General features: G+C 47.8%; 1 protein-coding gene across 1 annotated transcript; it reads left to right on the top strand.

Moving 5' to 3' along the window:
• The first annotated feature begins 1,840 nt into the window (after positions 1-1,840).
• On the top strand, positions 1,841-7,797 carry KRT5 (keratin 5). The gene is made up of 9 exons (XM_036915167.2): positions 1,841-2,493; positions 3,068-3,282; positions 4,027-4,087; positions 4,197-4,292; positions 4,779-4,943; positions 5,312-5,437; positions 5,684-5,904; positions 6,634-6,668; positions 7,123-7,797. Exons 1-9 carry the CDS (start codon positions 1,942-1,944, stop codon positions 7,431-7,433), a joined length of 1,782 nt encoding a protein of 593 aa, XP_036771062.1. The 5' UTR covers positions 1,841-1,941; the 3' UTR covers positions 7,434-7,797.
• Positions 7,798-11,109: the final 3,312 nt, after the last annotated feature.

The following is an 11,109-nucleotide window of genomic DNA, read 5'->3' as shown; positions in this document are numbered from 1 at the left end:
CCCCAAGGCACTCACATCTGTTCCCTGACAGGCAAAACAGTGTGAAATCGGTGAACCCAGTAAAATTCATCTCTGAGAGTCTCAGGAGTGCTTCAAAAGGGAGGCAGCCCCAACCTCCTTGCCCAAGACCTGGGAAGCCAGCTCTGGCCATCCATCCATCTGTCTGGATTTACCTGTCCCCTGCTTGCTCATCACAGTCCTCTGGTGAGCAAGCACATCTCTTCTGATCCCCAGCATCCCAGAGTCATCTCCTGACAGCCAAGGCTCCCTCACGGACAACTACAGGCCCTGAGTAGAGGTTCCTGAGCCCAGGTTCTGCCCTCATTCTTTATTCTTGAGAAGATAGCCCCTCAGGCCTGAGGCTTCAAACCCATCCCCACCCACCTCTACCTCCAGCCCCAGCCCAGGGGTGCCCCTGATGGCTCTTAACACTGTGCTGACTTAGAGCCTTGCTTCTGTTTTCAGGAGGCAGAGAGGTGGCTCCCCTCAGGTCTGCAGGCAAAAAGTGGGGGTGTGGTTTAGTGCAGACACTTGCTAACACCTAGCCAGAGCCCCTGTCCTCCACCTGGGGTCGCAGCCCACCTGGACAGGCAAAGGGATCTCGTGGGGGTCCTCCCTGATGTGGCAGATTGTTGTGCCAGCTGCCTGGTCCCCCAGACTTGCTCTGTCTAGGCTATCTGGCAGGACAGTCCACAATCGAATTGCAAATTAGAATTCTGTTTTCCATTTCCCTGGCCCTGAGTTGTTTTCCTCCAGCTCAGGCTGGAGCTTAGAGAGAGTATGGCAATTCCCGCTGCTTGGAATGGGCGGGTCACCGTTATAACAGGCCGGCAGATCCTCAACATGTTTCTGATGAGATTAGAAGCTCCTGCAGGTATGTGTTTGTGGCGGCTTTCAGCCTGTATCAACAGATACAATGACTCATTTCTTCCCTAGTGGAATAACTGAGGGCTTGCTGGAACACACCTCAGGGGGCAGAGCAACTCCCCCTGAAGAGAGACGTGACTGCCAGGCTGAGCCTCAGGACTTTCTGTGAGAGATCGCAGGGGACCCCTGGGTTTGCTGAGCCCCTGCAAGGTCCTGCCCAGACCAAACATCGAGCAAGGGAAAAGGTCAAAGTCACAGAAAATGCAGAATTAGGAGGAGCTTTAGAGTTCTCTCCCTGCAGAGAGCCAAGTGGAATATTCCTGTGGCTGAGTGTGTCCCACATTCTCTGTTTCTGAAGCCTGGGCTTGGGAAGCCCTTTGGACTGAGTCTTGCAGGAGAATCTGCCCACTGGGCTCTGGGATAACTATGTACCACCCCCAAGAAAGGGAATTTTGCAGTAAAGGACAGAAGTCTATTTTCCCCTCCAGCACACAGCTGAGATACCTGGCCAGGGTTGCCTTTCCAGCTGCTGAATCTCCTGCCTGGAAGAGTGAGAAGAGCAGATCACAGCCAGTGGGGGACTCACTTTGCTCCCCACTTGTGGCCAGTGTACTTCGTACTGGGATGGTTGGCAATATCCCTAGTCCTAAAAGGATCCCTCAGGGCACTGGCCAAACTCCCCTTGCTTCCTGGTGTCATCGGGCTGCTCACAGTCCTGGGCCCCCCATAGGGAAGATAGATTTGCTGGCATTGTTGCCGACCTGCTGCCAAGACATCAGTGCTGCAAGGCAAGGTTATTCCTATCCGAGCAGAACCTGCCAGCAGGAAAGCGTCTGCACACCGCTCCACCGTGCAGGTGTGTCGGTGAGCTCACAGCTGCCCCCCAGGCATGCCCAGCCCACTTAATCATTTGCAGCTCCACAGCTCTCCCGCCCAGCCCAGGTCTAGAGGATAAAAGGGGGGGATCGCAGCTCCTGGGTCACAGAGCCACCTTCCGTGTCCTGCAGCGCTCTGTTCTCACCAGCACCTCCAGCCCCGAGTGCCCAGTACTCTTGCTCAGCCAGGAACACCAGCATGTCTCTCCAGTCGAAAGTGTCTGTCCGGAGTGGGGGCAGCCGCAGCTTCAGCGCCGCCTCGGCCATCACCCCGTCCATCTCCCGCACCAGCTTCACCTCTGTGTCCCGGTCCGGGGGTGGTGGTGGAGGCTTTGGCAGGGTCAGCCTTGGGGGTGTTTGTGGAGCGGGCGGCTATGGCAGCCGGAGCCTCTACAACCTGGGGGGCTCCAAGCGGATCTCCATCAGTACTAGCGGCGGCAGCTTCAGGAACCGATTTGGCGCCGGGGCTGGAGGCGGCTATGGCTTTGCAGGCGGCGCCGGGAGCGGATTTGGTTTCGGCGGTGGAGCTGGTGGTGGCTTTGGGCTCGGGGGCGGCGCTGGCTTTGGCGGTGGCTTTGGTGGCCCTGGTTTCCCCGTCTGTCCCCCTGGAGGCATCCAAGAGGTCACCATCAACCAGAATCTCCTCACTCCTCTGAACCTGCAAATCGACCCCACCATCCAGCGGGTGAGGACTGAGGAGCGGGAGCAGATCAAGACCCTCAACAACAAGTTTGCCTCCTTCATCGACAAGGTGAGCTGTGATCTGTTGAGAAAAACCACTGTGAGTGTGGAATTCATGCCAAAGAAAGTGGGAAGAGGGAAGATTTTATGATTTTGTTCAAATACCTTCACAGTTGGCAGTTATGTTTCCATTTGTTTCTGTGCCCTGGCTTTGTGGCCCACTTTCTTAATTAGACAGGCAGCTTAGAATGAGGGTCTTATTTCTTTTCCTCAGAGATGACCCCATAAGGGCTCCTTGATCACCGTTGGGCAAAGAGATGAATTCTGTGCTTCATGTAAAGGGGCTAATTGCACAGAAAGGTAGATGACTTTGGGGCAGCAGCCTGTGTGCCTTTGAAGCCACCACTACATGGGCCAGCTCTCCCCCCCACCATGCACAGTGCAATCTGTGCCCTGAATAGATGTCCTGTCTCCCATAAAAGGGGAGGTTAGGAGCTTTATCTGGACCTTCCCTCCTAGGACCAGGGCCAGGCCCTGCACCTGGAAAGGTTTAGGAGACAGCATGAAATGGGAGAAAAACTGGTGAACTGATCATTGAAACATGAAATCCAACTTTTTCCATCTCCTAACTCTGCCCCTTCCAGGTGCGGTTCCTGGAGCAGCAGAACAAGGTCCTGGACACCAAGTGGACCCTGCTGCAGGAGCAGGGCACCAAGACTGTGAGGCAGAACCTGGAGCCCCTGTTCGAGCAGTACATCAACAACCTTAGGAGACAGCTGGACAGCATCCTGGGGGAGCGAGGCCGCCTGGACTCGGAGCTGAGGAACATGCAGGACCTGGTGGAGGACTTCAAGAACAAGTGAGTTGTGGTGGAGTGAAGACAGGAGCAGGTGAGGTCTTCTTGGCATCAGATGTACTTCATAACCAGGCTACTGCTTTTGCCTTCCCCATGGACTAGAGACATATACCTTTCATGTACACACAAAGTGCTGAAAGAGAAAATTGCAGCCCCAAGCTCAGCTCTTCTGCAAGGCAGTTAGCCACTAGCCAGAGCAGCAAGCTCAGTGCCCTCGGTACCACCTGGTGGAACAAGTAGTCAGGTAATCCTTGCTGTCTGGGGCTTTCCTCCCCCAAACACAGCAAAGGTATTTGATGGATTTCTCCCCCAAACAGGAGCTGATGACATAACCCAGCTTGGTGGCTCAAAGAATTTCTTTAGTCTTTAGGACCCAGCGCCAGGCTGCTAGTTTTTTGGTTTTGTTTTTTTAAAAGGCTGAAAAAAGCACTAGAGAAATTGACTAGATGTGGAGTTTGGGGAGAAACAGCACAGCTTTTCTACAGGAATATTCTTGAAGGAACTGACTCATAGCAATAATAGAATGATGATCTGGAGGAGAGTTACAGAGAAAACAGTTTCTTAATGGTTAAGGACTGGCCCAGGGACTCACACTACCGGTGTCCCCTCCCTCCCTCTTGGCCTAAGTGATGTGAGAAGCCTGTTCCAGGGGAAAGCAGGCCCACAGTTAACTTTATGCAGTAAGGACCCCAGGCCTCCCCTGTTCCTCATCCTCTGATGAGCACTTCCCATCACTTTTACCACCAGGTATGAAGATGAAATCAACAAGCGCACTACCGCTGAGAATGAGTTTGTGATGCTGAAGAAGGTGCGTGGGTAGAATAAAACCATGGACTGTGGCTCTGCTCCCTTAAGGTGTCATTCATTTAATTTGGGGTGGAAATCGGGTGCAGTGCCAACCATCCTTGTTTCTCTAGGATGTGGATGCTGCCTACATGAACAAGGTGGAGCTAGAAGCCAAGGTCGATGCACTGATGGACGAGATCAACTTCATGAAGATGTTCTTTGAGGCGGTAAGAAATGCCCCCTATTCAGCAACCAAAGAGATGTCACCGGAACACCACCAGCAATTGGGTCTCCAGGATTAAGTCAAATGAAAAGCAAAAGACCTCTTCAATAGTCATTTTACAGAGCAAGATGTAGAGTGAGTTATTTGAGGCACAAGTATATCTTTCTTGGCCACCTCCCCTTTCTGGAGTACCATCCCCTCTCTATTTTCTCCCATACAGCACACCACACAACTAGATTCTTTAAACTATGACCCAAGAATATGGGAGTCTGAGAGGTTATATGGTAGGCGTTTCTTGGAGGTTCAGAGTTGACTTTAAAAAAAAAATAGATCTACTAATGAGTTGGACTGTTTGTTTTATCTACATTTTTGAGGTAGGTGGTTGTTATTTTTTCTTCTCAAGTTGACATACCACAATGAGTGGAAGATTCGAAGGGAGCTGATATTAGATCAGACAGAATCAGATGACTGACTTTGACTCTCCCTACAGGAGCTGTCCCAGATGCAGACACACGTCTCGGACACCTCCGTGATCCTGTCCATGGACAATAATCGCAACCTGGACCTGGACAGCATCATTGCTGAGGTCAAGGCCCAGTACGAGGAGATCGCCAACCGCAGCCGGACAGAGGCCGAGTCCTGGTACCAGACCAAGGTGAGTGCCGTGGCGAGGGTGTTCTGAGGGAGGGGGTGGGCACATGTCTAGAATTCCAGACATGAAAAAATGCTAGGGATGGGTTTCTATAACCTGCTGGGTTATGATGTTATGAAATGGTCATGAATACATTTGCTACATAAACTTAAGAATCTTAAGAAGAGTCTCTTCCTGAATCTCTCACCAGTGTCTCTAGGAAAGCAAATGTGCTAAAGGGGAAACTACTAAGAGCAGGTCCACCTTCACAAAGCTAACCACCCCAGACCCCACTACTTGCCACCTCTTGGTGGCTCCTGCCTATGAGCTTTCGGAAAGCATTTCCATTCTCATATACATACGGTATCTTTCCCCTCTTCTGGTGGTGTCAGTATGAGGAGCTGCAGCAGACAGCTGGCCGGCACGGCGATGATCTCCGCAACACCAAGCATGAGATCTCCGAGATGAACCGGATGATCCAGAGGCTGAGAGCCGAGATCGACAATGTCAAGAAGCAGGTAAGGAGAGGCTGAAAGAAGGGAAGGAAGGGGGCTGAGCTCTGAAGGGGAGACCTTTTTTTATTTTACTCTTTCTAAATACACATGCAGACACACACAGAGCTGGAACAAGTACCAGCATTTCAACGATCTACCTCCACCAGGACCAGGACAAATGTACTGGCTTCTCCTTGGAATCTCAGAGACATCTCATGCCCTGCTCAGCTACTGAAGTGTCCCCACACCTTCCTTTCCTTCCCTCTGTAGTGCGCCAGCCTGCAGGCCGCCATTGCTGATGCTGAGCAGCGTGGGGAGCTGGCCCTCAAGGATGCCAGGAACAAGCTGGCTGAGCTGGAGGACGCCCTGCAAAAGGCCAAGCAGGACATGGCCCGGCTGCTGCGGGAGTACCAGGAGCTGATGAACACCAAGCTGGCCCTGGACGTGGAGATCGCCACTTACAGGAAGCTTCTGGAGGGCGAGGAGTGCAGGTGAGCAACATGTGGCTGATATCACAGGTCCAGGAGAGCCTTGCATTTGGTAAGGTAGAGTTTCTTCTCCACGCAGGTTATAAAACACACACACACACTAGTGACCACTACTTTGTGCAGGGTAATTATTCATTATTAATCTGGTTTCAGTCTGGCACCTGGGCATGCAGCTGACCTACATGTTGTAGCCCCAACTCACTTTTTTAACCCTATTCCCACCTATTCTTGGATGCTGTCTCTCCTTCAAATAATCAAGCAGCTCAACAAATGTCTTCAAGTACCTCTTCCTTCAGGAATTCTTTCATGATTACTCCAGCTGAGTCAAATTTACCTCCCTTTGGATTCTCAAACCAGGGTTTTTTTAATCTTCTGACACTGCTCATTGTCTACTTCCTGTTAGAAGTATTTCTTTCCATGCCAAATACTCTCACAGAGTGTAAACTCTTACAAGGCAAAAACTGCTTCATACATGTTCATGGTTCCCACAGCCTCTTTCTCAGTCTTTTGATATAATGGAACGTGAATTATAAACTTCCTTTGATAACCTGCTTCTAGGTCATGTCCCCTTCATTGGGAAGTCCCTCCAGAGGGCTATCTTTTTGTCTAAGCAGTTTTAGGGGGCATGCAGTCTCCTTGCTTACAGAATAAACTCAGTGGGAATTACCCACATAGACTAATGCTGTCTTTTGGGGAGTTTTTAACACTTACTTAATTTTTCTTTCCTTTTAGACTGAGTGGAGAAGGAGTTGGGCCAGTCAACATCTGTAAGTAACTCTGAACATTCACAATCATGATAATATGATATACTTGCTGTAACTCAGAACCCTGTTGTTTCTAGATACCCAGCATTCCTATCCCAACATTTGGTTATTTAATATTAGTAAGAAGCCGGTGATGGAGGGGAAGGAACACAGATTGAAAACCTGAAGTTGTATCCCTTATGTCTTATCTCTTAAAGTGTAGGCCCTGTATCTCACACACCTTGTACCCTGTCCCTCTGCCTTGCCCCTTCCCCCTGAGGACTTAGCACCATCCCTTGCCTGCAATGTTCACCAGCTTCCTGTTAGGGACTGCAGCTAAATGATTTAATTCCTCTGGACCTCATTCGCTGCACTGTGAAGGGGCCAGGTACAGTGCTGCACCGGCAGGAGAAAGTAAACTGGACATGCAGTATGGATCTGACAGACTGATCTCACCAAGTTCTTCCTTTTTCTGCAGCTGTCGTCACAAACAGCATCTCCTCTTCATATGGCGGAGGCAGTGGCTTTGGCGGTGGCCTCAGTGGAGGTCTTGGCAGTGGCCTGGGTGGAGGTCTTGGCAGTGGCCTGGGTGGAGGTGGTGGTGTAAGCTACTATTCCAGCAGCAGTGGGGGTGTTGGTCTAGGCAGTGGGCTCAGTGCGGGGGGCGCGGGCTTCAGTGCAGGCAGTGGCCGAAGCCTGGGGGTGGGCTTGGGCAGTGGTGGGGCCAGCAGCTCCAGCGTCAAGTTTGTCTCCACCACCTCCTCCTCCCGGAAGAGCATCAAGAGCTAAGCGCCTTCTGCAAGTCACTGCTTCCAAGTGCAGCAATCCGGCCCGTGGTGACTGCCTCTTCCTGGTGGATGCCCAGGCCAAGTCTCTCTTTTTCTAGAGTGTAGTCTAGACCAAGCCTATTGCAGAACCACATTCTTCGGTTTCCAGTAGGGTCTAATCCCCAGTCTCCAGTCTCCCATGTCGCAATTCTATGTTCTGCTTCAAATCAGCCTTTTGGTCTCTGCAGCATGGTCCTTGATAAGAGAAGAATCCAAAGTTTTCTAGGATCTAAACTGTCAAAACAGAGTTCCTGTCCCAATCCCAAATTTTGTTCTGGTTCTGACTACCTCCAGAGTGGGTTCAATAAAATACTTTTATAAGCTGTTGTGCAGAATTGTCTTTTCAAGGTCTACAACCAGCCTAGCGACCCGATGAGGGTAGATCTGCCCAGATGTCGTTGGTTCATTTGCTAATTCACAGGGTGAACAGAATGACCTTGAAGGGAAAGTGGCCATCATGGGTGGTTCAGACCCCAAGAGGCGTGAGGGAGGTTGCCAGAGCTTCTAGAATGAAGGAGTCTCTGGAGGGCACGAATGGGAAGTCCACTGTATTGCAATTTGGACAGATTTCAGAGCCTTTTGTTGGAGAGGGGCCCCATTTAGGGTGTGCTGCCCTTTGCAAATGACAGCACAAATGAGCTTAAATAAAATTTATAAATAAAGAATATGTTGCCTTCAGAACCCAAAAAAGCCTAGAGATGTTGGGCTTATTCTAGTATTGTGGATGTTGAGACAATTCATATCTATTTCTTAAGAAGTCAGGGATGGAGTGGTCCTCAGATTATCAAATAATTTCAGGAGTTTAACTGAGGTGGCAGAACTGTGGAGGTATTCTATGAGCATCTGGGTGAAGGTGTATTGTGCCCCTTCAGAAGTGAAAGCAAGCTGTGACTGAGAGGTTGGTGAAATGGGTATTGAACAGAACATTGTTAGCCAAATCCATAGAGCTAAGTATTTACCAGTTGCTTATTGGATAAAGCCATCAATTTCAATAATATTGGATAGGAGGAGGTCTTAATGGGTGTGACCATGGCATTCAGGCTGTGGTAACCCACCACAAGTCATCTTTATTCTTTCCAAGTTTAAAAACAGTCTAAATTGAGTTGTTGAATGGAGAACCCATGGATATAATCATCCCTTCTCTCAATAGATCTTGTATAATGAGTTTCACTATTTGATGGTCCTGTTTTAATTTACATTGGGGCATATTAACTATTTTAACTGTAGGTATGTCCATAGAGTTCCATTTTACCAAGCCAATTTGTAAGTATCAGGCAACTTAATTTAATTGTAATCTGTTACCCATTGGGTTACAGCGTCTATGACCACTGTGAGATATTTTAGGAGGCCATGGATGCTATTCATGCAAAATTTAGGCTAATCAATAGTTTTGATGATTAAGGTGAGGATTACTTGTTTGTTCTCTATTTGGGGCTCAATTATTTCCCCAAGATAACAGGGGTGCCTTGCTTAAATGTAGTGCGATCCTTAGGCATAAGTGTGAATTGAGCTCCAGTGTGCATTAAGGCTGTGGAGATTTGCTGATTGGTGTGTCTCAGCAGACATTGAGGTTAATGCAGAACCTATGTGGTAGAGGCACAGAGCTAATCCACGTCCTTTTCTATCTTTTTGATGTACATATTCTTTTAGTAAATTTCAGATTTCCAATTGCACTAAATTATATTTTAGTTTTTTGTTTCTTATTATTTCCAGTTTTTTTTCTTTCTTTCCTTCCTTTTTTTTCCCCCTTTCCTTGTCCTTTTCTTATTCTCTTCCTCTCTCCCTCTCTCCTCCTCTCTCTCCCTTCCTTTCTCCATCTTCCCATCCTTCCCTTTCTCCCTCCTGCTCTCCCTCTCTCTCTTTTTCTTTTATGTGACTATGGGATATACTTTGTGGAGAGGGGGCTTCTCTCTATCCTGTCATATCTATAAATTTTTTCCTTCAGAGAGGAATCATCATCAGGGTTTTGGGCCTTCTCCATGGAAATAGTTGAATTAACCCTTTATTTGTGCCACAGGTATACTATATAATTTTTTCCTTATAGCCCTGAGAATGAGGATCTTTTTTTGGCAATAGAAGCATAGGCAACATCAGCAGAGAAAGCATTTTGTAGGACCCAGGTAAACCATTTGCCTTTAAGAGTGTGGTTTCAGCATGCCACACAGTAACTGCTCTTCCTCCACATGAATATGATCACCTGGGGGGATGATTTATTACACAGGTTATCAGTCTTTCCCCTGAGACCTTCATAGAGTGACAGCCAACACCTGCTTCAGACACACACCAATGGCCACAGGGTAACAGGTGTTCCCTTTTTTAGTGTCAGTCATTATTTATGAGGGATCAAGAAACAATTCAACCCTAAGACACACAGATAGGTCTGGGCTGCATCACATGACCTAATGCCACTTTAAGAAGGGCCTCAATCCCATACTCCTGTCCCTAAGTGACAATTACTAAAGCTTCTGACATAGGTTTGTTAAGTATGTAACAGAGACTTTGGTAGAACTCAGTAAATGTAGCACAAAACAGTACAGCTCACAGTGCAAGCTTGACAGCGGGCAACAACACAGCTCAGAGTACACTAGCCAGAAAGCAGAAGCTCAGAGTGCACGTTGACAAGCAGACAGCAGAGCCAGACTGCAGGCCAAAGCAAGAGAAGGGAGGCCCTTGTGGTCACAGTCATCATCTAGACGTCCTGTTCACAGCCCCAAGTATTGTGACCACCCACAAAGGCAGGATTGATTCCCAATCAAAATTTGTTTCAGCCACTGAGACTGATGATCACACACACACACACACACACACACACACACACACACACCCCAAGATGGTATGCAAATGTATTTTACTCACATAGTAAGATTTTCTAAGGAGGGCAGGGAAGGCCTCCCAAGCTGGTCCAAATATGACTTGAGAGAGCAGGGCAAGGAGATGAGAGTGGGGTTTTTATGGCAGTTAGGGACAGGGCCAGGCTTAGGGTTCCCACGTATGCTTTGGAGTTCCCACAACTCACGAAGAAATGAAGAAGGGGGCTTCTAAGCTTTCTTATCAGTTTTCTCAGATAGGGTAGAAGGGAAAGAGTGAGGTATGGGGTTTAGAAGCTGTCAAACATCATTACAGTAAGTGTCATTTAACATTCAAAAAAGTCAATCATATAATACATAATATTAACAGGATAAAAGGAGAAAATCAAATGATATACAAAAACAAAACAATGTGACAGTGAATATTCTATTTAATAGTGAATGATCAAAACTTTCTCAGAAGATCAGGAAGAAGGCAAGGATACTATATTCACCACAATTGCCCAACATTATACTGGAGATCCTACCCAGTGCATTAAGGCAAGACAGAGAAATTAGAACATCTTAAGGATTAGAAAGAAGGAAAACAAATTTCAGTTACTCACATATAACATGATCATATATGTAGAAAATCAAAAGATTCTCCAAACTATCATAATTAATAAATGAATTTATCAAGGTCACTAGAAAATCAATATAAAATCAATTGTATTTTTATATACTAGCAAGAAACAATTAGAAAATGAAATTTAAAGATACCATTTCCAGTAGCATCAAAAATCTGATATCTTGAAGCACTATGTTGTACACCTGAAATTAATATGATATTTT

Source organism: Manis pentadactyla, chromosome 10 (assembly GCF_030020395.1).
Source record: "Manis pentadactyla isolate mManPen7 chromosome 10, mManPen7.hap1, whole genome shotgun sequence".
Taxonomy (NCBI): Eukaryota; Metazoa; Chordata; class Mammalia; order Pholidota; family Manidae; genus Manis; species Manis pentadactyla.
Note: the sequence above shows the minus strand (reverse complement) of the source record. Positions and strands in the feature narration are given on the sequence as shown.